The sequence below is a fragment of the Acinonyx jubatus genome, chromosome E4 (assembly GCF_027475565.1).
Source record: "Acinonyx jubatus isolate Ajub_Pintada_27869175 chromosome E4, VMU_Ajub_asm_v1.0, whole genome shotgun sequence".
Taxonomy (NCBI): domain Eukaryota; kingdom Metazoa; phylum Chordata; class Mammalia; order Carnivora; family Felidae; genus Acinonyx; species Acinonyx jubatus.
This window is the reverse complement of record NC_069395.1, coordinates 36213918-36241526: the sequence shown is the minus strand read 5'-3', so window position 1 is coordinate 36241526 and position 27609 is coordinate 36213918. Positions and strand designations below refer to the sequence as shown.

At 44.5% G+C, this 27609-nt stretch overlaps 1 protein-coding gene across 16 annotated transcripts in view; it reads right to left on the bottom strand.

The window, feature by feature from the left end:
• Window positions 1–27609, bottom strand: part of HHAT (hedgehog acyltransferase) — a 319323-nt gene that overhangs the window by 93141 nt on the left and 198573 nt on the right. For 14 of the 16 annotated variants that reach the window (XM_053208994.1, XM_053208987.1, XM_053208995.1 and 11 more), the window contains one exon: window positions 10564–10650. The exons of the other annotated variants lie outside the window; for them this stretch is intronic. In XM_053208994.1, coding sequence (XP_053064969.1) covers window positions 10564–10650 — 87 coding nt within the window. The remainder of the gene's footprint in view (window positions 1–10563; window positions 10651–27609) is intronic. 16 annotated transcript variants of the gene reach the window in all.

The following is a 27609-nucleotide window of genomic DNA, read 5'->3' as shown; positions in this document are numbered from 1 at the left end:
TTTTACGGCACTGGGTAGGTCTTGTTTCACCATCTCTAAATGAGCCTTCATTAAGGATTTTGTTAAGTGGCTCTTCGTCACCAGGCATTGTGCTGGGCACGGTGAGGAAGATAAAGATGCTGGAGGTACAATCTGTACCCTCAGTAAGTTTATCGTCTGGTTGACAAACAAAACAAACAATGAAAAAGACAGCAGTGTAAGGCAGTGTAAGCAGCACCAAAACAGGAATCTAAATTAACATTTATCCAGTACCTTCTACCTGCAGCCACTTGGCTCGGCACCTGCCATATTTAAAACTAGGAGGTAGGTTAAAAACCGTCAATTTTCCAGATGAGAAGACGGACTCACTGAGTTCAGACGTGGACTCAGATCTGTCTCTGAAACTGGCATCTTATCACCATATTGTGCTCTTAGCTCAACTTTGTCACCTAGACCTATTTATGCATTTATACTGATTTATACAAAATTTATGCAATGAGGTACAGAATCATTGTTAAGTGTCTTGCTTGTATTTTAAAATTATGAATAGGTTTGTTTTGGCTCACCCTAAACCTCAGCTAGGGACTGGAATGTGGCAAAGAATTCTGTATTTAAACCAGGAAAGCAGGGGGTTACTATCATCGTATTCCTCAGTTCTTTACCTGAGAAAAGGTACATATGACAGAACCCTGCAGAGCACCTGGCTCTCAGTAATCATGAACTTCTGCAGTGGACTGGATTGTGTCTCTCCCAGATTACTATGTGGAATCCTAACCCCCAGTGTGATGGTCCCGAGAGGAGAGCCCTTGGGAATGAGATGAGTGCCCTCATAAAAGAACCCCAAAGAGCTCCTTTGCTTCTTCCACCATATGAGGATACAATGGAAGTCGGCAGCCTGCAGTCAGAAGAGAATTTCCACCAAAATCTGACCACGTGACACCCAAACCTTTACTTCCTGCCTCCAGAAGTGTGAGAAATAAATTTCTGTTGTTTATAATCCACCCAGCCTATGATATCTGTGACAGCAGCCCATACGCACTAAGACAGCCTCCATTATCCCCATGGCAGCATAGCTCAAGGTTTGGCATTTCTGAATCTGCAAAGGCACCCAAGTCAAAAAGAAAGGGAAGGGGATTTTATTTTGATGAGGTACCAATAGTTCATTTTTGCTTTTGTTTCCCTTGCCTCTGGAGACATGTTGAGTAAGAAGCTGCTGGAAATAGAGGGTATTATGCTAAGTGAAATTAGTCAGAGAAAGGCAAATATCATATGACTTTACTCATATGAGGACTTTAAGACACAGAACAGATGAACATAAGGGAAGGGAAGCAACAATAATATAAAAATAGGGAGGGGGACAAAACATAAAAGACTCTTAAATATGGAGAACAAACAGAGGGTTACTGGAGGGGTTGTGGGAGGAGGGTGGGCTAAATGGGTAAGGGGCATTAAGGAATCTACTCCTGAAATCATTGTTCCACTATATGCTAACTAACTTGGATGTAATTTTTAAAAATTTTAATTAATTAATTTAAAAAAGGGAAGGCACATCCACTGTGCTCTCCTCTGCTCATCTTGACTGATGATGTCTTTGCCAACCCCTTTCCACCGGCTCTTTCCAACCAAGAGCTGTGTACCACAAACATGGCTCAGAATAATCCAATTCTGAGAAAACCAGTAAAGCATGAGACAAGATACACACATTCCCATTTTTTTCTTCAAGTAAAAATAACTTCGAGGAAGCCAGTTATGCTCTCATCCTGCTCTTTTTCTTCCTTTCTCACAATCTTAAAGAGAATAAAATAATAATAATGATACCACCACCACTTTCAGAAACTAAACACCAGCTCAAAGGTAGAGCCCTGGTCTTTAGATGGTACTAGAGAGAGAAAATGGAGGACTGAGTGCCCCAATAATGTGGGTTTCCACATGATTCTAAGATTTCGTGGTAAAGGAAAGCACAGGAAACCTTTTACAGAGTGGCAGAGTTTTGAGGCGGTCAAACCAGAAGAAACAAACAGTGTGTTGTGGGCTGAAAAGCCTGTAGGGCCTCCTGACGTCACAGTGGACCACAGCCCTCAAATGGCCTGACCACCACCAGAGAGGGTCACTCCCAAGTTGTTTCAGACTAATCAGGTTCTTGGCCTCATTAGAAATGCTTCTGGGTGAAAATGTTGTAATTTCTCAGATAATACGTTGTGGGGTCTGGGACACATTGTTTCACTAATGTCTCTCTCTCTCTCTCTCTCTCTCTCCCTCATACACACACACACACACACACACACACACACACACACACAAATACCTTCATTTTCCTGGGTAAGGAGCACAACGACTAGAGGACCAAAAGAAGGGACCAGTCACCACAGAGCTACCAGTATAGGACCACAATCAGGTTGAATCCTGGCTAGGCACATGCAGACCAGACGTAGATCTCCACTGCTGACGTGTGGCCCCCAGAACACTCAGTGGGAAGACCAGGCCATTTTTGTGGATGGCAGCATTGCATGGTGGAAAGATGCAGGTGTAGTAGTGAGCTAGGCCTGGATCCAAGGCCTAGCTACTGCTTATATCATCAGCATGACTATCCGAAGGGAGCTAAAGTCTGTGCTAAATAACATATGCTGAATGGAATTAAAAATTCAATCTATTATTACTAAATCCTGCTTCACATTAACCTCTACTGACAAATCTCTCTTCAGGCACTTAGAATCTACTCTAATGATTCAACAGCTATTTACCAAGCACCTAATATGGGCCAGAGATTAAATTATTTACTTCCAATCATAAACAGAATAGACAAGGTCTCTACTTTCATGGAGCATTCTAGTGGAGGAGACTTAAACAGGTAAACAAATGAATAGGTGATATACTTTCATTAATTTCTGTGAGGCAATAAAGCAAGATAAAGGGCTAGAGTCAGAGCACATAATTTAGAATCCCACCATAGACGGCACTGTGTTACTATGCGTTCCTATGTGTTAATTTGTACCCTGAACTGGGAGATAAACCTCTTGCACATACAAAGCACATGTTGTAAGTCTTCATTCCCTCTGACATCCATTAGAGTGCTGACTACACAGTAAATGCTCAGAAAATTCTTACTAGTTGACTAAGAATGAACTGACTAAAGAGTATTCTGTAAATTAGATATCATCTAATCCCATGAGTTACTACTTGACATCATTATAAAATAGAAACTTTGGAAATGCAGTCTCGTCACGACTTCCAGACCAAGAATTCTGATATATACTTCTCATCCTTGCAACAAATCTGACCCCAAGAAAGTCCCAAGCCACCCATTTCAATTTCTTTGGGCACCTTTCCCAAGGATGCCCCATCATAACACATAGCAGCCATTGGACCCCAATCTATGGACACCAAACCACAAGAATAACTGAAAAATTCTAAATGGATCAACAGCATCTTTCCTCTAGAGCCGTTTGGGAGGTCTGAAGAAAAGGGCAGAGATTGTTTACCCAATTGAAAATGAAAGTATTTTCCTTCCTCACTTTTCCAAAATTCGCAAGCCCTTTCAACCAGGAACTCTCAAAACTGACCAGGAAACAGCAAGAAAAAAAGTTACCAAATCCATTTCCTAACGCTAGAAAGATTATTTTTCCTTCCCTGTCCCTTCTCCCTAGCAATTCTCCCACTAGAATCCCTAAACACCACAAACCACTTAAGCCAACAAAAAAAGATATGTAAGACCCAGGGGTAAGTCCTGGAAGGTGCCAAGGGTCTGACCTTCAGGACACTGTATCCTTTGTTTCCAAGTCAAGTAACAAAAGAATGAAACACGGGGTCAGCCAGGTAGGAGTCACTACCTTCGATTAAAGCACCGACTATCCTGATTCTTTCTGTAATAGGGACCACCATGCTTTGCGAAAAACATTTTATATTCACTTGGCTTTCTTTTATCCAACTACCATTTGTTGGATACCTTTCAGTAGAGGGTCCTATGCTAGGCGCTATAAGCAATTCAAACCGAAGAAGAAAAATCTTTGCCATCAAGTAACCTGCAATATAGTATTACCTCCAGATACAAGGTGGAATCAACCATTATCACCACCTAAGCTCAAGAAAAGACCCTGGGGATCCTGGTCCACATAAGGTGTACCCACTTGCCCAAGACATAGCTGAAGGTCAAGTAGGAAGACTGTTCTTCTGGCCCTCTAGAACATGTGTTCAAATGTCTATGTGGACCGCTGTCATCTGACCTATTCCATTCACATACTCCTGGCCACCTAGATAATCAGCCAATAATCTTGCCCACTCCTTTCCTGATATTAGTCAACAAATAAGGCCCTGGGTGTCTATTACCCAGGCAGGAAACATTCATACCGAAATGTAACTTGAGTTATGATCTTCAGGCTGAAGAAGATTCCAACTTTTCAACTCTGAACTAGGGGTTTGTAGAGGTGGAAAGGTGGGGAGAGAGGAAGCTGGCTAGTCTCATATTCACCTGTCATCCAAGGAAACTGAAATCTGTGAGGGTATTTACTGTAGTGAACCGGTCCTTGACATAATACATTCTTTCTGGGGGCGCCTGGGTGGCTCAGTCAGTTAAGCATCTGACTCTTGATTTCAGCTCAGGTCATGATCTCATGGTTCTTGAGTTCTAGCCCTGTATTGGGCTCTGCACTGACCATGCAGAGCCTACTTGGGATGCTATCTCTCTCCCTCTCTGCCCATCCCTGCTCGTTTTCTGTCCCTCTCTCTCTAAACAAATGAACATTAAAAAAATTTTTTTAAAGATCTTCTTTCTGTATATTTATCCAGCAATTTACTGTCAGTTAATAACATAGTGCATTTAATGCCTTAAATAAGCTGTATACCCAAAAGTTGGTCCCAGCAACACAGAGCCTCTCTTCCTGAGGTCTCTTTCGCATCCACGGGTCTTTGGCGCCAGTGGCCCTTTTCCATGCTCCTTTAGCCTCTCAGGGTAAGGACTAGGTATGGGTGACAACCAGCACAACATATAGGAAGTATCATGGAATTTGAGTCCCATGCCCCTACATCCTTAATGCTATACCCTTCTTGATGTAAAGGGACAAAATGCCTAAGCCCTTCAGGAAGTCACTGGCTTTGAGCCAGTTTTCCAGTGGCACTGAATTATGCTGAATCTGATACACTTACTCTCCCAGAACAAGTCATACTCATTTGTGAGTGGCTGGTCAGGTTAGGGGTGAAGCCTGTGGTCAGTGGATTGTTATTTTGGGTAAATTATATGAAATTAAATTCCATACTTTCAGTCTCATCAGTACCAGTCTCCAACTCAAAGAGCTAATCAACAACATCTGCCAAACTACAATCAATTAAATGTGGCAAGAAAGCAGAGCTGTGGTGTCAGGCTTCGGACTGCTTCTGGGTCTGCAAGATAACACATGTATGTGTGCACCAGTGGAAAGAAAGGACACGTGGGGATAGGACAGTGATGTAGTACTGGCCAGACAACAGGGTAACAAGCCTCCAGCACCTGGTGAGTGCGGGGAGCAGTGGGGAACAGGATGGCTGTGCCTGTTTTTATGTAATAATGCACTTAGCGAATGCCTGGGGGCTGAACACAGCCAGGGCATCTAGTGACAATCAAAAAGAAACAGGTCTTGCCCAGGTAGAAATGACAGTTTAGCAAGGGTAGAGTCAAATTATAGAAGGTTTTGGGTTCTTGCTCCTTTAAGAAAACCTAGAGAAAGATACTGTTTAAGAGGAAATTCTTGGGGCGCCTGGGTGGCTCAGTCAATTGAGCATCAGACTCTTGAATTCAGCTCAGGTCATGATCCCAGGGTTACGGGATCAAACCCTGGGTCAGGCACCATCTGAGTGTGAAGCCTGCTTAAGATTCTCTCTCCCTCCACCCCTCTCTCCTGCTCACGCATGTGTGCACTGTCTCTCTCTCTCTCTCTCTCTCTCTCTCAATAAATAAATAAATAAATAAATAAATAAATAAATAGGGGCACCCAAGTGGCTCAGTCAGTTAAGCATCCAACTCTTGATTTCAGCCCAGGTCATGATCTCACAGTTGGTAGGATTGAGCCCTGTGTGGGGCTCTGCGCTGACAGCATGGAGCCTGCTTGGGATTCTCTCTCTTCCCCTCTGTCTCTCTGTTCCTCCCAGGCTCACTTGCTCACTCTCTCTCTCTCTCTCTCAAAATAAATTTTAAAAATGTTTACAAAAATTCTTAAAAATAGGAGTGCCTGGGTGGCTCACTCAGTTAAGTGTCCGACTTTGGCTCAGGTCATGATCTCATGGTGCATGAGTTCAAGCCCTGCATTGGGCTCTGTGCTGACAGCTCAGAACATGGAGCCTGCTTCAGATTCTGTGTCTCTTCTCTCTTTCTCTTTCTCTCTCTCTCTCTCTCTCTCTCTCTCTCTCTCTCCCCCTCCCCTGCTTGCACTCTCTCTTTCTCTAAAAAATAAACTTAAAAAAAAATTAAAAAAATGTTTTAAACTTAAAAATAAATAAATAAAAGGAAACCCTCTGCAGAGTCAGGAAACCTGAAACAGTACTGGAAGGGGCTGGGGGCGGGGGGGGGGGGGGGGGGATTATTACACACTCCTTTCCCAACCACCACATGGTGGACACAAGCTGAGAAAAAGACACAAGCTGGAGAGAAAGAGGAGGAGCAAGAGAGCAGAGTAGAATGAACCCTCGGCAGACCACAGTTCTGATTCTTTGTAAAATACTTTTTCAAATGAAAACTGTCACCGAAAACAAAGCAAAACAGAAAATCAAGGGGAAGAAAGGATTTAAAGAGAAAAGAGCAAAGATGGCTGCTCTTATGAAAACAGGGACTCCAAACATCAACATTAATAAGCGAATTTATTGGTGGCAAGAAATTCCAATCAATACTAATCAGGCTCAGCTGGCCCGCTTTTCCTTGCTGGTTTTAATGACACTTCCTAGCCCTTATCTGATTGGGACCCCACACGCATGCATACTAATGAGGCCACCAGCACAGAATTTATTCCTGGGCTTCGAAGGAGCCTGATGGGCACCATGTCTGTCCCCGAGTATCTGTCAGCCAATATATGAGGATTGCACCATTAGTTCAGTTGGCTTGTTGGTTAGCCCCTAAAGGTTTCAACCTGTATGCTTGATGGCTACACATGGCTGAATCCTGTCATCTAACGGTTATGAGGAATAGCATGTGGAAAACTGGCTGGTTTGAAATAGTGCAAACTCCCCTCTGAAAATAGAAAACCAGGGAATTCCTGCTTCGGACGGCGATTTAATGATGGCCTCTCCTGACATTTCCCTAACTGTCCAGCTCTCCCATAGCATTTCTCCCCTCCCATAGACACCCCCTTCTTGGGTGCCCTTAACAGGATCTCAACCCAATCCCAGGACTTCCGCAGCCATTTGTGCCACAGCTCCACTCCCACACACAAATTCCAACTCTTCTCCTTCCTGCCCACCACCCCAGTACCTGCCCCTAGCACAGGCAGGAGCTATCGTGCATTCCACCAGCCTGGAGAGAAAGACAGTAAGTTTTGTGGACAAACATCTCCCCACCCCTTACGTGTGCTGTACCTCTGGTGTCAGGGTTGGGGGTGGGGAGGAGCAGGCAGAAGGAGGTGTTCTTAGGTGAGTGCTTAGAACAAAATGGCCATCCTCTTTCTTTCATGCTGCCCCTGCTTCTTCAAAATGGCCAGTGGTCAGTTCTTCCTTATGGCAATGTGTCTAAACGTCAGTCTTTTGTGGCAAGTGTTTATTTGTTTTTGGAAGGAACTCCTCCTCCAGCACCTGCATATGAGATATCCTTCTCAAGTTCACCACCATCCTCTGGTCCCTCTTAGAGGAGGCTCAATCCATATCTTCTTGCTTCTGGGACTCCTTACCTTGTGGGCAGCCTTCTTGGGAAAAAGAGAAGATACCAGCAAGGTGGCTCAAGCCCAGCTACCTTCAAAGGGGCCCATGCAACAGACATGAAGTTCATATACTCTAGCCCTGCCAGATGACTTACAGGAGACTGCTTGATGGCATCCCTTCCAGACCCTCCACCTCTCTCCTGACCCTGTTTTCAATCCACGGTGGCTTTGGGCATTCTCCAAACCTGGTGGCTTGATGCCTTTCAAAGGTGAAGCCATCGCTAGTCCTCATTTAACTAAGGAGTAAGACTTTGGGGCACCCCCAATATTTATGAGTTATTCTCTTGGGGTCTTCCTCTCTCAGTTTTAGAGAGGAGTAACACTCCTTCTCCTTCCCCCAAGATATAGGGAAAAGAGGACATGAGTAGCATTTCTTTATAAATACCTCAGTTCTCCTAACCCTTCCTCTTCCCTCCTAACCCTTCTCTCTTTCAGTCCTTACTATGGTCAGGAAAGCGATGGGAAGGGGCCTATAAGGCTGCTTCTCTGACTCAGGACTTTCAGTAAGGTCTGGGAGCACTTAGAACTCTGAATTCTGAACTGAGAATGTGGAGCCATTTGGCTCTTGTCCCAGCTTTGGGTCTTCATCAGCTCCACGGAATAAATAGAAAACTCTTGTGGCTTCATGTTCCCAAAGTTACCCACTCTTAGCTCAGATCTCCACTGACCACATGAGGCACCTTTTAGAAAGACTTGATGCCATACAAATCCATCCCTAAAGACAGGCAGCCCAGGGAAACCCATTCTCCTGGGCATGGTTTAGGGATGGCATCTTCCCATTTAAAGGACCTCAGCACCTTCAAACTGGAAACTATCCCCTTCCTTCCCAGTGTCTCTCCCAACACACACACCACACCTACCTGTGTACTCACACACATGCTTACAACACCTCCATGGGGACACACACACACACACACACACACACACCCCTGACTCACACAAAGTGAGAGGGGCCTAGTCTCTGGGTAGAGTGAAGAGTGCTTTTGTCCCCAGACCCAAATCTCAACCTTTAGGAGCCAAACCCTCCATGGATCTCTCCCCAATACTTCACTCAATGGTGCAATCACTTCCTTGGCCCTCAGAGTAAGAGTGTCTTTGCAGCAGAACACCAAACCAAAGTTTGTCTTCCAAAGTCAGGAGGACCAAGCAGCAAACTGAGGCTATGCCCCTAGTTGAACTAGGGTAGAAGGCTATGGTTCTCCTAGAAATAATTAATTAATTCAACAAGTATTTTTGAGCCCCTACATTATCACAGACACTCTGGAAGGCACTGATACAGCAGTGAACAAAACTTATAATTACACAATTAAAACAGTGGGTGGGTGCCCTCATCCTAAAATTATTAACTTATCTTTTTATTGCCATTATTATTATTATCACTATTACTACTGCTGCTGCTGATTTATCTTTCTGAAAATGCCTGCTAGACAAATCATGGGCATTCACTGCCCCCCTCCCTGTCTCTCCACACACAGTGTTCATAAACCCTGTCAACCCTTGATTTTGCTCGCTCATGCAAGGCTTCGCATGCCTATGATGTATGACAACATAAACGGAGCCTGCTCCACTTGAAATTTTCAATAAAAATACAGATCTAAGTGATGAATATTTTATCCAGTGAAGAAAACAATTTCAGGGCCATTTCTAATAACATGTCAACCCAACAGGAGTGGGAGGGAGCTGGAGAGTAATGAGGTGGATAAGCACCAGCACCAGAAGAAGCCAAGGCCCCAGGCAAACCAGATTGAGAGAGAGAGAGAGGACTGAAAGCTCCAAGCCCAGCCCTGTTTGCAGAGGGGAGACTGAGGCCCACAGAGAAGTGATTAGGGAAGCTCACATTGCAGGGGCCTAACCCAGCCAGTTCTGAGTGCCAGATGTGTACCTCTGGCCTCAGGGAAGGGTATTTGGGGATGCTCAATGAGTGTTTAGAAGGGATACAGATGAAATCTGAAGGAGACTGTGAAACTCCACTGCTGAGTGGGCTATGACTCCAAAATGCGCATAGGTTTGGGCTTTATTACTCTGCGTTTTTGCACATTCCTGAGGTTCCTCTCTCCTGCTTTCATGGGTGTGTGTCTGTCTTCTCCACGATCCTGGAAGTGCCTCAACAGAAGAAATAATGTCCCTCTCCTCTGCCTGAAAGGTTCCTGAGGAAAGGGAAGCCATGTAGCCTCTCTTAGCCCTAATTCCTGGGGGAGCCCCTATAGAGCATGAAGACGGGCTCAGGCTGAGAGCAAAGGAGAAGCAGCAGGGGCTTCCATGCTCTGAAAATTCAGCGTGGGGTTCAACATCACAGAATTTGGCCCTTTCTGTTATAAGCCAAGAAACCAACCTTGGTTCCTTCCATCTGGTCAGTGATGAAGCCACCGGGGACAAGAAGCTTCCATAGCTGCCTCTAGAAACCGACCTTCTGCTCCCCTCTGCAGCCCCTCAGTCTCCCATGGCTAAAGGAAGATGCTGAAGCTTTAGGGCAGCCCCTTCTGGGAGGCAGCTACATCCATAACTTGTCACGAAGGAGGGGATTATTATGGTCCAGCCTCCTTGTCTCAAGGTGGGACAACTGTGAAGGGCAACCTGGCTCTACAGCTACCCGTGGGGTCTACTAAGAAACACCTCTCTGCAACTGACAGCAGTTCAACCTTCCCTTTGCCTAATCCTGCTGCCCTCGCCCCCTCCCCCATGTCCACCCCAAGAGCACTTCCCAGTAAAGTACCTGCATTCAGAACTCATCTCAGAGTCTGTTTCCCAGATAATCCACTCTCTCAGCCAGGCACAGGCTGAGGTTTGTGAGAAAGGGCATCTGGGAAGGAGATAGATCCAATGCATAAGTTACTTAGGTTTTAAGCAAGCAAGGCACTGATTATTTGCCAAACACACAAACTTTCCCCCAAAGCACTCTGAAAGTCATGAGAGGTCTGCCGGAATCTCTCTGGAAAATTACAATGCCCTGAGGAATTCTCAAAACGTTTTCCTGCCACCTGCCTCCCTGGGCATCTTCATTATTCACAACTTTGTTTATCCATAGAAACAAAATGTTAGAGCTGTCATCAGGAATACAAATGGGAAGCAAGCTACTCTCAAGGCAATCAATAATGCTGAGTAAACAGTGGGATGGCAAACTTTTTATTTTTCTTTAACTGCTGGTCATGGATTATGAAGAAGGAAAGGAAATTCAACTCTTCACATCACAGTCGACTGTCAGTAAGAACAGCTCACGTCCCTATCTATTTTGCCCACTCAGGCATAATTGAAATGGCCTTGAGAGTGAATAAAAATATTAGATTCACTTTCCAAAACTTCATCCTTACAAAACTTTTGTAGGATCTCCTCCTTTCTGCAAAGCTTACACGTCTGTTTATAAAGGCAAAGGCTTCTCCCTTGGTTACCAAAGTACCTTGGTTACCAAAGCAGCCTGGGAGCTGATAAACCAATTTGTTTTGCCCTCAATAAATCATTCATTAATGTTGCCATGACATTTAAAGTTTAAAATGGTTTTATGACTTGAGATTAAAAAAGAATCATTCCAATAAATTTCTTATAACTGAGAGGATTCCTAGCATTTTGATTAAGTGGTTCCTTGCGATGATAAAGTTTTATCTTGAATAATGAAGGGGGAAAGCATTAATCACTTTAAAGTCACTGGTAGCTGGTCTCAAGAGCCCAGCTGCCTCTCCTGAAGGATTACTCAGAAACACAATTTAAAAAAAGACAAAAAGCAAACCACCAATCTTCTAGTGGGGTTAGAATTTTCAGAATAATTCCTAAATCTGAGTGGTCTCTAAAATGGTGCCGAACCATCAGAACGGTGACAAGTGGTGCTGGGTTCCCTCCTTCCAGCTGCTCATACCATAGGACGGGAGGAGGACAGAGAGTCCCAGCTTTTATTTCACTGCTGGCACTTCTGCAGGGCGCTGGGGCAGGGCCGTGCCAGGAACCTCTGCAGGCACTTGATTTTGGTCGCTGGAGTACACATTGGGTCTTAAGAGGGACCCAAGATGTCTGAGGAGAGCTGGATGTTACCGCTGAAATCCAAACTCTGGCTAATGGCAGGATTCTTACTACCACACAGCGTTAGCTCTGTATCAACCTGTAGAAGTTCCCATTCCTGTTTGAGACATCATTTCTGAAGATAAGACAAACCAGTGAGAGTGAACTGTTGGGTTTCAGTGGGGTTTAAGAGTATCTTTCCCATCTCTCCCCTCCCCTACCCCTAGTCTTCCTCTGTAGGGGAGAAGGGACTTGAAACAACATTTACTAAATACCTGCCATGTGCTTGTCACTGCACCTTCAGCTCCATATCATTTAAGGTGCCGAACAATGCTGAAGAGGGTATTAATACTGCCATTTTACAGCTGAGAAAACTGAGGTTCAGAGAACTTACATAACTTACCAAGGATACACAGACTGTGAGACGCAGAGATAAGATCCAGCCTCAAGCTCCATATAAATCTCCGTTCTCCGATGTACTTTTGGATGTACACATATCAATCTCAAGCCACCCACAAGGTAGGTGACTTCAACCAATCTGGGTTGAAGAAGAAATCAATGCTGATTTGTGCATTTCAGAAAAGACGAACTCTGTGTGGCTGGAATGATCAAACAGCTGGGCTTGAAGGCAGAGAAACACTGAGGTGACGGGAGGGAGGAAGAATAAACGCTTCAGGAGCCAGCACAAAGGCCTGTGGCTGGGAATCAGCACAGTGCCTGGAAGGGTGGCATGGGGGCGATGGGTACAGAGAGTAAATTTCCTCATCACAGGCCCTGATGAGCCTTTGGTCCGTGTGCCTCAAGACAGATGATGATTCATAATGTTATTTTTAAAGGCAGAATGCAGGTGGGCAGTGGGATCCAATTTAACAATAATCATTTATTGCAGTTATGGATACCTTAATCTTTCCAAACCATTTCCTTTGACACTTTTATCCTGTAATCATGCCATCAGTTAAACAAGATATGTGCTATTATTGCTCATTTTAAAGAGAGGAAAAATGAGGGCTACCTTCCCTACAACTCCTCCAAGCTAGCAGTAAGACTAAAACTCAGGTTCCTGACCACCAGGCCCTTCAAGGGGATGAATATCATCCATTAAATGGCCTTGGAGAACTGGCTGGAACTAGGTATTCCCACCCGCCTTACGCTCTTCTCTGTGCAATTTCATAAGTCAGGAAGCCCTGCCCGCTCATGCTGGACTCCTCAGAGGACCATGGACTCTGAATAACCTCTCTGCAGGCCCACACTTAGCCAGTCGACCCTTTGCGTATCATCAACAAAATGCACTCCCTGAAAGGCCTCACTGCCAACGGCTCAATGCCAATGCTTCATTCTAAGAAACTGAGCTTATGTTGAAAATAAAGACAGATAACGTCTGACCCTTCCTCCTTCACCCCACTTCCAATAATAAAATAACAATGACAACAAAAACAACAATAATACCTAACTCGGTACTTTAAATGTATTATGCCATGTGATCCTCATAATAACCCTCTGAGGCAGGTACTGTTATTATTCCTGTTTTACAGAGGAGCAAACTGAGGCCCAAGGAGATTAGGAGATTTGCCTGACTGAGCTACCAAGGGGCACAGCCAAGAGTGAAACCCAGGAGTTGGGCTCCAGGGTCCATGTTCTTAATCACCACACGGTACTGCCATCCGCCAGGCACTGAATCTGGGTTAAGGCACTGAATCTGGGGGTTAAGCATAGAACACCTTCCCTTTAGTGCACGTGTGAGGTTAAAACACCCTGTTGGCTGATGGCCACAGCGTACCAAGGAGAACTGGAGCCCGGGTATGGCATGGGCATCAAACAGCAGCTGGGCCCCCTCGCCAACCTTCAGCACGCACCTGCTGCACTATCTCTACCAAGTGCCTTGGTTCCTACTCAAGGTCCTTCACTTGGACCCTGATTCATCCATTTGTTCTTCATTTATTCATTCATTCAGCTTACAAATAGTTATTAAAGATTTACTATTTTCTAGGCCTTGTAGACTCGGACACAGCCTTTCACAGCAGCTACTGTCTCTATTAACCCGCATCACTGTAAATGAGCCCCTTGAAGAACCGTGCCGCCCCATCTGCCACAGTGCCCACCATTACACCATACAGCCTGAGTTCACAGTGGCCAGCTTGGCCTTGGTAACTGCGTCAGACCCCATTCCTCGGTGTTTGTGGAAACTTTCCCCAGGTTTCCTTTGCCTTGGTACGCACAAGCGAGCAACGAGGGCAGAGGGCAGAGTGGAAATGTTAAGACAGTGGGGGCTCCCAAGGAGGACCGATTGCTTCTGGGGACAGTGAGTACAACAGGTATACAATGAGAATAAAAACAAAGCTGCCCCATCAGAGTCTTCCCCCAGGACCCTCTGGACTCTGCTTCATGTAAACACCCCCTCGTCGCATGGCTGTTTATGCCCACCCGATATACTGTGGACAGTTTCATACTTTCACTTTTTAAAGGCACTGGCACTTCCAGGCTGATCTGCTGTGCCCTCTACACACATTTGGGAACTACCACCTATGTGGTGTGACATGCCAGCTCCAACAGCCCAGGCTCAGGACAGGCAGAGGGAAATGGCCCTTGAGTGGGAGTTACCGGAAGACTTGGTCAAATTTACAAATTAAAGCTATTTAGGAGGAAACCTGGAAGCCTGAATTACCAGCAGCTTTAGAAGAAGTGAGATTTCCACGACTCACTCACTCACTCATACTCCTCACCGTGCCCAACTCAATGTCAGGTGCACAATGAGTGTCTAGTAGGTTTAGAGAACATAAGTAGTAACTAGATTACTGGAGTATTGCCAAATAGAGGCCCTTCGGGCCCTGCCTTAATGAGCAGATAAAACCAATGTGCCATCGTCACAACTAGCCAGAGTGTCGCCTAGGGGCCAGGGATATATTTCCTTAATGGGATCACACATGCCCTGCAATTTTCTGTTAATACTATTAACAAATCTGGCAATTTCCTTTCTCACAGAGAGCAAAGGCAAATTTCTGCTCAGGCTCTACTCAAATTATGAACCAAAAAAGTTTTTTTTTCTTATAACCTATTCAATTTACCTCTCCATATTACATTCCAACCCCCCCTGCCATCTACTGACCACTGAAGCCACCTGGGACCATTTGAAAGGATCCCAAGAAGACTTGGGGACTGTCTCCATTCCAAGCATCATTATCTATCACTTCACTCCAACTGTGGAAAAAAAAAAAAAAAAAACCCAAGCCACCCCGTCTCCATTCTCCCCTCACTCTTACTATCAAGATTCATTATCAGGTCTTGTCTCTTCCACTTTCATGGTATCTCTCAAATCACTCTATCCTGCTCACCCCCACTCTCATGGTGAAGGTTCAAGCCCTCTTGATTCACTGCTCAAATCCTTACAACTCCTTGTCTATCTCTATGCCTCCCTCCTTGCCACCACCAGCTGCCATGTGCTCCCCACACTGACATTGAGTTATTGATTTAAAAACACAGATCTGATCCTGTTAATCCTGTGTTTAAAGCCACGCAGAGGTTCCTCATTGTATGAGCAGGATTAAGTCCCAGCACCCTGGACTGTCTGTCCCTCAAGGCCCTCCTCTTACCACGGTCCCCTGCATGGGCCTGACGCCTCTACCCCAGCCACACTGGACCTCATTCTTTCCACATTCACACTTATCTTCCCACTCTGCACCTCTGCTCCGGCTGTTTCCTCTCCAAAAATGCCCTCCTCCATCTGCCATGCCTGCCATGGCAAAATTACAAATCTTCAAAGTCCAGCCCCTGCGTCACATTCTCTGGAATGTTTCCTGGCTTCCCCAGACCGAGTTGATGCTTCCTCTTCTGTATTTCCCTATAGTTTTATCCATAGCCTTCACACAGCCCTCAACACCACCACATTCTGTAAGCTCTGGGCCACTCTCTGTCGGGGGCCCTGTCCTCTCCATCGTTATGTCCCCATGGCACAGTGTGTTGCCCGGCACAGCAGCCACTGAGAGAATGTTGGCTGAATGGATCGGTTGAATTTCAGAGTAATCCAGGCTGCTGAGGACCAGCATACTGCCATCTAAAATGAAGCATCTAGACTGAACTGTCAGTAAGAGGAGATAAAGAAGAGGAACTTCAGTGAGAAAAGAGCATGCACGAAGGACGCCGCAAATGCCCTTCCTCATGCCCTTCCGTGGGTCCTATTAAGTGCCAGGTATTGAGCTAATAAGTGTTGGTGATAAAAATAATGAGCAAACCCAGGCATGATCCCTGCCTTAATGGAGTTTACAACCCACCAGGGAAGAAAAACAATGAAATCATTTCACGAATAAATTAAAAAAAAAACAAAACTGTAATGAGGCCCCAAAGAGGTAGAACATACTGTTTAGAGAGAAATAATAGGAGGGTCTGACTCAGAGATCAGCAGAGACTCTCCTAAAGAAGTGATGACTAAGTTGAGTTCTGCAAGGGAAGTTTATTAAGCAAGTGAGAGAGGGACAGTATTCTAAGAATATGGAGTAGCTTATGCAAATGCCCCATGGCAGGAAGGGAAACTGAGCTCGCAAGGAACTAAAGAAAATTCATGAGGCTGAAGTGCACAGAGTGAGAGGTGCACAATCCTGGATGAGGCTGGGGAGGTAAGGAAGATAAGACACCAGAGCCAAGGGAGTCTCACAGGTCTGTTCAAGAATTTTGTCTTCATTCTCAAAGCAGTGGAAGCCACCAGAGTCTTTTAAGCAATTAACTGTGTTTCAAAAAACTCATTCTCAATACAATATGGAGAATGGATGGGGGGTAGGGCCAGAGAATAAATGGGTATTGACCAGATGGGAAACTGTTTCAGTTGTCCAGATAAAAGATCAGTGTGGCAACTGAGATTTAGAGACAGTAAGCAAATTTGGGAGATAGAAGATATGTAGAATCAACAGACATGGTAGTGGATGGATCTGGGGGGTGAGGGCAAGAGAGGTATCAGAGATGACACCTGTGGTCTGGTACAGATAGCAGGAGAAGGGAGGGCACCGTTTGCTGAGATAACAACTCTTAAAGAGATCAGTTCTTGGGGGGAAATCATGAGTTGGGGTTAACAAATACGTTTTGGATGAACCGGGAAGGGGACATACCTATAAAAGAACTGAAGCCACGTGAAAGCTGGATTAAGAATAACTGGCATAGTATTCTTTGAAAAATACCCCGGAACCTTATTAGACCCTTCTGACTTTCCCTAGATAAAGATACCTGACAAGGTCACCTGACAGGAAGGCACATAGTCAAATTCACTAAGACTGTGTATATTACCACCTACATGCATCCCAGTGGAGACGCCTAGAGCTTCAAAAGATCCTGTCCCAGGTCCAGTGGTGGGAGAGTGGGAGCGGGCAGTGCATACCATTTCTTTCTCTGTCCTTTTATCGGGGTCTGGTGTGTAAAGGCCAAGGACCATGGAATAGACATATCTTGGATCTGAAAGATGTCTGGCCCACAGTCCATCTGCACCCCAAAGGCACAGAGGAAGAAACGTCAACAGTGCATCTTGGGACTAGCAACTGGTTTAGGATAAATGGAAGGTGAAGAATACAGCAGCAGAAAAATAAGGTCAGGAAGAAAATCAAGGTTGGGAAGGTGAGCTTGGTGGAGTTTAATATGAAGGCCTCTGACTGGAATGCCTCTGAACCTTGTCCTATGGGTAGAGAAGAGTTTTCAAGGTTTCTCAGGAGATAAGGAGACTCTGATCCATGTTCTGAGTAAGTAATAAGGTAGTGCAAAGGACGGACTAAAAGAGGGAAAGAACACAGGCAACAGTACAGAACACAGAGAGAAGGCCATTGGAAAGGTCCTATGAAGAAATGATGAGAGCCTAGCAATGAATTAAAAGGAAGGGAAAACTACAGAAAGTAAAAATTCTTAAAATCTGAGTTTAGAAGTGTCAAGAGAGATTATCTGAACAATCCCTTCAGTTCTTCAGGTAAACCACATAGAACCATCCCACGCCTGAAGCGTCATTTCCTCTCCCCTGCCTCCTAGTTAGCCTACATTTATTAAACTTGCTAAATTTTTCCTTCAAAACACATCTGCTTTATAAAAAGGCTACTCTGTCATTTCCTGACCAAGGACTCACTAAACATGCCTTCCCTTTCTCAGAAGGTTCCAGACGCTTTGGAATGAGAAAATTAAAACCTTTGCTAAACTCTGGTCATTACAGTGATGCAATTTTACCCCCAATGCTTACCTCAGAGCCACAACGTCATATTAACCCACCTCGCTGGCCCCAGCTCTGAGAGCAGCCCCTAAGCCATTTGCAAATGTAGAACAGAACCAAATGAAAAACACACACAATACATATACTTAACATGATTTAGAATAATATTGATTCTTTTAAACAAAAACACTGAAGTGGCAAAAACCGTTTCAGAATTTTATTAATTTCCTAAACCTAACACTGACACGGCAAAAACAGGAAAAGAAACTAATGTGTCTGCTGGACCGGAGAAGAATCAAGATGTACTTTTCAAACACGAGGACACCAGTGGGGTACCCATGACTCTGTGATCCAGGGGTAACAGTTCAGTGATGGCAGGAAGTCCAGGCAAGTTGGAGGCTAACTTCCAACCCCCACCTATTTATTCTCCGCCTGGGGGTGCGGGGAGGCTAGAAGATGGGTAAGCAGAATAATCAAGGTCTGTGAGGATGCCGAGATATCATTTCTGTCAAAAGTGACAACTTCCTCTCTTACCAATCTTTAAACAGTTTAAATTTCACCCTCCTTTACCATCCAAAAAAAGCAGGGCTGGAGGCAGAGAACACAGCCTCCAAAAACAAAAGAATGTCAAGGGAGAGGAGAAAGAGAAAGCGGGGGAGGAAGGAGGTGAATCCACCAACTGGTCAGTTATCCCATTTAGACACGGGGACTCAATAGAGAACCACTGAAATAAACCCTGACAGACTCCCTGGCCAACGCAGAAGACACTCACCACGAGAGTCACATGGCTGGCCTGAAACTGAGTGGACCTCGGACTGAGTCATTCAGATCAGGATGTAAACAATTCCACCTAACCTCTCTAAAGTTCCCCATGGAAGTGGATATTCTCTTCTAGGAGAGTCAACCCTTACACATATTTCCAGAGGGCGCCTTCATGGATTTTGCCCAAATATCAATTATAGGGGATTACCCTAAGCCATCTTCAGAGAAGACACGTACTCCTGCAGCTCTTTGCCCATAACCACATATGCACTGCTATCCAGGGGCCCTTTTGCTTCCCCTGTGTGGCCTCAGTATTATCACAGTGACCAAGAACGCCGGTCCTGGAGTCGAACTGCCTGAGTGAGTATTTGGCTGTTCAACCTTGGACAGTTGTTTAAACTCTCTGAGCCTTCTAACTTTAGACAGAGTAATAATAGTACTTCCCAACTTCAAAAGGTTCTCCTAAGATTTAACTGACATACTGCATACAAAACATTTAGTAAATGCCTGAAATATAGTAACTACTCAATAAAGGTTGCCTCTTATTGTCATCTTCTGTGTTCTCTTCTGTCGAGAGAAGTCAAGAGCTCTTTAAAAAGTGAGGAAAAAGTAGGGGCGCCTGGGTGGCTCAGTCGGTTGAGAGTCCGACTTGGGCTCAGGTCATGATCTCACCGCTGTCAGCCTGTCAGCGCAGAGCCAGCCCTCTGTCCCCCTGCCTGTGCCCCTCCCCCACTTGCGTTCTCCCAAAAATAAACAAATGTCTTTTTTAAAGCAAGGAAAAAATAGTCGTAGACTAGAGTATCAAATATTGGAATGGGTATAGTTTAACTCACTTTATCAAGAAAACTGAGGTCCAAGGGGTAAAATAACTTGGCCAGTTTGATACAGACAGATAGGAGCAATCTCCTGGCTCCTATGTTATTGCTTTTGCTAATAAACAGGTAAAACATGTCATGTTCAAGTACAAAAACAGAAGGAAATTAAGATACTCACTTGTGGTCAGGGTCAACTGAATTATTCACAATTAGTATATGAATGTCTGTAAGTTGTGTCACTAAGGAAAATACTGGAACATGTGTTATGATCTCAGGTAGGAATGAAAAAAAATCAGTATTCTCCATGAAAATGTACAACTCAGATGAAGAAGTGATCCCATGTTTCCAAATCACCGTTCAATTCATATTATGTATTGTGTAATTATGACTGCTTTCTGGGACTTTCACCACATGCCCTCTATTTAGGTGTTACTGTACTTTACAACTTTGCTCATTCATTTTTCATTCCCATCTCAAATCCCCGCTAAAGCAAAAACAAAAAACAACAACAAAGAAAGAAGGCCAATTCCTGTCAGCTTGTTTGCTTATTAGAGTCCAAGAACATAAGAGTGACAAGATGCCAGGACTGGGTAGCCAAAGCTACTAGTTTCACAAAGAAATCGAAGCACACGGGGCACCTGGGTACCTCAGCTAAGGTCTGACTTCAACTCAGGTCGTCTTACAGTTCATGAGTTCGAGCTCCACATCAGACTCTCTGCTGTCAGCATGAACCGGCTTCGGATCATCTGCCCCCCTCTCTCTCTGCCCTTCCCCTGCTCATTCTCTCTCTCTCTCTCTCTCTCTCTCTCTCTCTCTCTGTCTGTCTCTCTCAATAAACTTTAAAAAAAAATTGAAGTGTAAAAGAGGGCAGAGGGGAAGACTTGTTCCATATCCTAAAACTGGTAGTTTTTCCAAATAATCTTTTTCAAATACATAGAATTCCTGAATTCCCTCCAGTGTCTACTCTTCTTCATCATGATTAATCCCAGTGCTGTGACACAAGCTTGCCAGGTCTCGTCCCAATCCCTGGCTTGAATTATTCAGAAGAGGCAACACAACAGGGTAGAGAGCAGACTCTTGGGGGTGAAGTAGACCCAGATTCAAAGCCGCAGATGTGCCACTTACTGCCCGAGAGACCCTGTCAAGTCTTTAACCCCAAAGAGCTTGAGCTTCCTTCTTTAGAAAATGGCAGTAACCCACAGTCTCTCTATTGGAGTCACAAAAACAATCTGGAGAGACAACATAAAGGGCCTGAGCCTGGCACGTGAGGCCTGATGTGTTCTTAGGCCATTACTATGGTTTTACTTGAAAATGTATCTCAGTGTCATCTCTCGTTTTTTTCAATATAAAGTTTTATCTTTTCACTTAAAAATCAACACTCACTGAAGCAAACATACACACACACATGCTGTGTGTATGCACATGGATGCGTGTGTGTGGTGTGTGATGGAGGAAGGAAGGGAGAAACAGACAAAGAGAGGGAGAATCAATCACCTATTGTGTCATCATCAAAAGAAATCATGTTACTATTTCGGTATGTTTTCTCCCAGTTTTCTTCCTCGGCAACAGTGTGGATGTTTGCGTGTTTGCTACCTTCTTGTAGCTATATGTAGATGCAATTTATAATCCTGATGATAAATGCTACCTGGGAGAGAGGCTGTTCCGGAACATCTTTTATGTCAGATTACAGAATTATTGCCTAAATTAGGAATAATGATCCCTAACAACATTCTTTACTTTTAAAGTTTTGTCTAGATGCCATTTTGAAAAGCAGCACCAAACCTTCCACCATCTTCTATGTCATGAGAGTGGCAAAGTAAAAGGATAGTTCATTAGATGAAGAGTCTCCTCAAGATTTTAGTGATAAATTGAGTCTTAAGCCTGGTGAGAGTCCCACAGAGCAATCCAATCTTTTCCTACTTCCTCATTATTAGATTTATCATTTTTATTCTACTTCAAGAAACTTTTTCAATGAAAGGTTGCAAGGTGTTCTATACTTCATAAGTCCTTGATTATCTGAAAATACCCTTGTATTAAGAACTTCTCTTCACTCAGCAGATTACGCTCTCATGTCCAAGAGGATTTATTGTAAGAAAATGGGACAAAATTCAGAGTGTGAAAAGGGCTTCGTGGGAACAAGAAAGGAACTGACACCGTTACTCTGCCTCCTTCTATGTCTCCCCTGCTTCTCTCTGACCCTGCTCGCTCCTCCTTTCTCTCTCCCAGTCTGCTTCTGCCTCCTCCCAGTTTCTGCCTCTGTCAGGAGGTTAGCCTGCACATCACACGACTTGCCATGGCACTAACGATACCCTCATCTCCATGACTTTCCAGCTCCAGTCCTCAATGTTGACCACAAGTGTTGACTCTTTCAAAGCTCTTGAAGAACGATCTCATTGGCCCAGCTCATCTCTATGTGCCAGATGTGAAGTCACAGGTTACTTCCCAGAGATTTGCACTCCTAGTCCAATCAGGTTGGCTGGAGATGGCAAGGCACCTGACTCAGGTGTCCAACTGCTCCATGGGTCCTTCCAGATGAAGGTGATTCTGTGAGGAGAGGGCTTGACCATAGCCAGGACTCCCCCAAGGCATTTTTAGAGCAGTTCTTTTTAGACTTTACACAGTAAAACAACTCCACTGGATAGAAAATTCTGGAATGACCATCTTTCCCTCTTGGCACACAGTAGACAGTGTTTCACTGTGTCTGGCATGAAGTGTTACCAAGCAGACGTCTGACATCTTTTTACTCCTTACCAGTCATTCTGTCTTCCTGCTTGCACCTTTGTATAGTTTCTTCCGTTGTTCAGTGGTTTTAAAATTATGGCAGAACATGCCTCCATATGGTTCCCTTTCTGGTATTTTATCTGTAATATGGCTAAGTCCTTTAAGTCCAGAGAAGTTTTCTTCGGTATTTTTTTTTTTCAATTGCTCCTGTTCTCATTACTCTGGTTTCATTTTCAGGAACCTCAACAATTGTATGTTTATTTTTCACATTTATTATTTTCCCTCACCATCTCATCTCTGATTTTTCTCCAGTGTGGAAGAGCAGCTCAAGACTGCCTTGCACAGAGGAGTCATCATTCTGGAGTACCAATTCTGATCTCCAAAGTGGATTTTAATTATGTGATTGTATCCTTATTTTTCCTCAATAACTCTTTCTTATTTCACCTAGCTCCATTTCATTCCCTTCTTATTCTCTATTTATATCTTGGCACTCCTATTTCTTTCATGCCACATCTTCTTTATATCATACTGAGGAGAGTAAAAAAAAAATGTAAATATTTCTCCTGTTTCTTGTAATAAATCACCTTACAGATCTGCTCTTCCTCTAAGCCTTGAGATGATGTCCCTTTACTTTATAGTGGAATTTTTTTCAATGGCTACATACTACTTTTTTTCCTACATAAATCCCTAAAGTAAAATGTATTCAGACTCAACATCTATCAACAACTTGGTATCTATCAACGAAGTTTATTGCTCTTAGTTTTCTTTTTCATATTACACTGGGAATTATATTTCAGTGATGGAAATAGTTCAGTTTTGTGATACACTATAACAGCAAATTATGGTACACAATGAATCCATTCTTATTAAAATCTATATGGAGAAAAGCAAAGAATATAAAATAAATACAACCGTTTAAAGGAAAAATGCCAGGTAATATAGAAGATGCTCTAACTGCTATTTCTAATTAGGCAGAGAAAACCACTAAAAAATTTTTAGAGCAAGGGTGCCTGGGTGGCCCAGTCGCTTAAGCATCCCAACTCTTGATTTCAGCTCAGGCCATGATCTCACGGCTCGTGAGTTCAGGCCCACATCAGGCTCCGCACTGACAGTGCAGAGCTCGCTTGGGATTCTCTGTTTCCCTCTCTCTTTGCCCCTCCCTCACTGTTCTGTCTCTCTCAAAAATAAGACTTAAAAAAAAAATTTAGAGCATCTAATTAAAGGGGAAAAAAGCCACCCAGAATCACAAAATCTCTCTCAAATTAATAATGAAGGAGGACTTCTAAGGACTGTGGTTTCTCACAATTGTTCTTCCAACTGAAAAAGGGAAAAAGTAACAGTTTGTTGCCTTTCACTTTGTTCGCTGTCTTCTTTAGCAAGGGCCAAACCTCATTCTCCAGCCAATACACAGGAAAACAAAACAAGGTACCAGCACCCAGTTCAATTCCAAGTTTCTGACAGGTGTTCTATGATGTGGTTCATCTTTCCTAGTGGGGAGGGAGAGCACTGTCCCCTACTCATCTCCCTGCCTGTCTGATCAAGTAACTAACATGACACAAAGAAATGGCAGTTCCCAATGCGTTGACAGGGTCCATTCTGTCAGCACTTCTGCCTCTAGCAGCGCTTTATGGAGGATGCAGTGCAACTATGCACCGCTGACAGTCGAGCCCATGTCCCCTACTTGCTGTCTACTTAACTCTGGTACCACGGGGTCTCCATGTTGGTGCAAAAGGAGCGTGCTTACGAACAGAGGAAGAGCACGATAGTTGCACTGGGGCAAAATTCAACTACGCACTGGAGGAGGGCAGTTCGCTTTTCTGGTGGGCACAGACCATGTGTTTCTGAACTGGCAGGGCAGACGGGAGGGGTGGGGGGCGGCAGGGCAATTTCCTTTCTCAGACCAGTTCCGTGTGCCATGTCAAGGAAACTTTTCGTCAACTCTGCCAACAGGCTGAATTCCAGTCTTACTTTCCAGTGTTTACCGTGTTCCTCTTTTTCAGGTTCTCTAGTCATTACTGGGGGCAAACGAGTGAGGCTGTATCAGAGGCCACAGGCAGACGTCACTTAAAGCTTGAAGCCCTGTGGCCACCTCTTTCATATCCTCTTTTAAGGTACAGTTCACCTGTGGCCAAAACCAGGGCTTCAAGTTCAAAACCAGTTCAAAACCAGACATGGTATTTTATTTTAGAGCTGTGCTGCTCAACCAAGAGCAATTCTTTTTTTTTAATGTTTATTTATTTATCGAGAGAGTGGGGGGAGAGGTGGAGAGAGAGGGAGGGAAAGAATCCCAAGCAAGGCCCCGTGCTGCCAGTGCAGGGCTCATCACGTGCCTCGATCTCATGACCGTGAGATCATGACCTGAACTGAAATCAAGAGTTGGACACTTAACCAACTGAGCCACCCAGGTGCCCCAAGAATGATTCTTACCCCTTCCCTCGCCCATCTCAGTTTTCACTGCCTGGAGACATTTTTGGTTGTCACAACTGAGGCTACTACTGGCATTTGGTGAGCACAAACCGGATGCTGCTAAACATCTACGGCACACAGGGAAGCCTTCCATGACAAAGCAGCATCTGGTGGAAAATGCCCATAGTACCATGGCTGAGAAATCCTGCTTTACAGCAAAGGCCCATCTCAAACAGTAGCCCATGGGGGAAGGATCTGATAGGTGTCTTTGCTCCTCCCATCACCTGTATCAGCACCATACCCATTGCCTGAGTGCCGCAATTATATTGGCTTTCTGTTGATTAGAATACACAAATCTTTAAATGAGAAAGAACAGCTTTTGCCCTCTATGATACAGATGACAGCGCAGGCAAGATACGGCCACTAACAGGCAGGCACTGACAAGTTCCCAGTCCGCTGGCAGTAATGTGGTGCTGAGCCCAGCCTGATGGGGTGCTGCTTATATACTTCATAGCACTGGCTTCAGTGATGAGCTCACTAAAGCTCTCAAAGTTTTTGTTCTTGGTAAGAAATATATATTAATTTAGTAGGGGGAAAAGGAATTACATTTAGGCATCAGCTAATTATTTTTCAAACCATACTTTTTTCATGAAACTTTCCAGGACTATCCCAGGCTGAAATAATCTCTCCTATATAGCTCCTAAAACAAACTAATATTCCTTCCCATTTTTAACTTCCACTTATCACATGCCACATCATATTAAGGTAATTCCATACACAGTGTATCTTTACTATGCTAATCAACATTTATGCATCTTTGTATCACCAACACCCATGCTATGGTTTGACTATGTCAGGTGTTAAAAAAAAGTATTTTTCTAATTGAAGTACACTTGACAATACAATACTATATTAGTTTCAGGTGTATAACCTAGCGATTCAACAATTCTATACATTATACGATGTTCAGCACAATAAGTATTTTCCCTAATTAAAAAGAAAAAAACCACTTCTTACAGAACATGTTTCACCATTTTAAGCCGGCCAAATCAGGTAGTGATCCGCACTCTGATGGCCAGGGACAAGCAGTGGCATCAGGGACAAGCAGTGGCTGGACCTGACATGCAGGTGCTCCAAGCCTGTCGGGGGCAGCTCTCTGTGAGTTAGGGAACAGGCTACTGGCTGAGGAATCGCTAGGATTACACCTGGGCACACCCAGGCTGCTCCTCCAGGCTCTGTAACTCAGACCTAAAAGGGTCCTGCTATTGACTGCAATGTTTTTAGCACATTTGCACGTGTTCTGTTATTTTGGTTTGGTCTGGAATGTTGCTTACTTTGTTTTTTGGCTCTTAGAAACTCACCAATCGGTATGCTATCCACAGGGATTCTCCCCCACTCTGAAAACATTTTTGACCAAAATCCTTGCTGTATTTTTCGTGCAGATACAGCATAAGGAGACCCCACCACCACCATCACACACACACACAAGTGCATCCCTCAAAGCAGTGTCTGTTACAAAAGGCCAGTCTGTGTTTGATGTCTGAAGCAGAGACAGAGCTATCTGTATGCCAACCCAACTGGCTTTCCCTCTCCTACCGTTCTCCCTCCTCCAACCACAGGGATTCCAGCCAATGTCCAGAGAATCATCAACTACAAAAGACAGATTATTTCTTAGATATCTGTTATGTTTCTTCTACATCCTTGAAAACAGGACACATCTTTTTCTACCTAAGAAATCAGCAAGGGGCACCTGGGTGGCTCAGTCAGCTAAGCGTCTGACTTTGGCTCAGGTCATAATCTCTCGGTTGGGGAGTCCAAGCTCCACGCGGGGCTCTGTGCTGACAGCTCAGAGCCTAGAGTCTGTTTCACATTCTGTTTCTTCCTCTCTCTCTCTCTCTCTCTCTCTCTCTCTCTCTGCCCCTCCCTCGCTCGTGCTCTGTCTTTCTCTCTCTCTCTCAAAAATAAATAAACATTTTTAAAAATTAAAAAAAAAGAAAAGAGGGGCGCCTGGGTGACGCAGTCGGTTAAGCGTCCGACTTCAGCCAGGTCACGATCTTGCGGTCCGTGAGTTCGAGCCCCGCGTCAGGCTCTGGGCTGATGGCTCAGAGCCTGGAGCCTGTTTCTGATTCTGTGTCTCCCTCTCTCTCTGCCCCTCCCCCGTTCATGCTCTGTCTCTCTCTGTCCCCAAAAAATAAATAAACGTTGAAAAAAAAATTAAAAAAAAAAAAAGAAAAGAAATTGGCAAGAAGGCATCACCCTGTTTCCTGGTCCCCTGCCCCCACAGAATTTCAGCAAAGTGGGTTAGAGCAACAGGCCAGTAACCAGCCTTACACTACTTTACAATGGCACTCAGTTCTCCCACACAGATCGTTTAACCCAATCCTCACAAAATCCTGTGATTTAGTCACTGTCTTCCCTTGGCAGCTGGGTAACAGAGACTGAGACAGGCACATTCACATGGCCAGGGAGCGGAGGTGCTGGTATCTGAGGCCGAGTCCTAGAACTGAGCTCTATGCACAGCAGCAGCTCCCCCCAAGGGCTACGATTCCATCTCTCCATTGGTTCTGTCCCAGAGAGGCCTCTGTGCCCCTCCCTGGCACACCGACACAACTAGTCAATCTTACAAAAAAGCAGGCAGCTGGTTGGGAAGACTAGTGAAGAAAATGTGGACACAAAGCCAAAGCTCTACCAAAGGGCAACTTCCAACAGTGCATCCTACTATTAGCACATCCGTGGAAAGCAAAACCCAATCTACATAGTCTTTGTCGATGGCCAGAAAGTTAGACACAGGTGGTACAATTCTGTGCATATGTTGGTACTGATGTGATCTGTAAATCTAAATCCTTTCTCCAGAAATTCTATTGTTGTTTATGTGCACAGGAAGTGGGAGATTTATGGG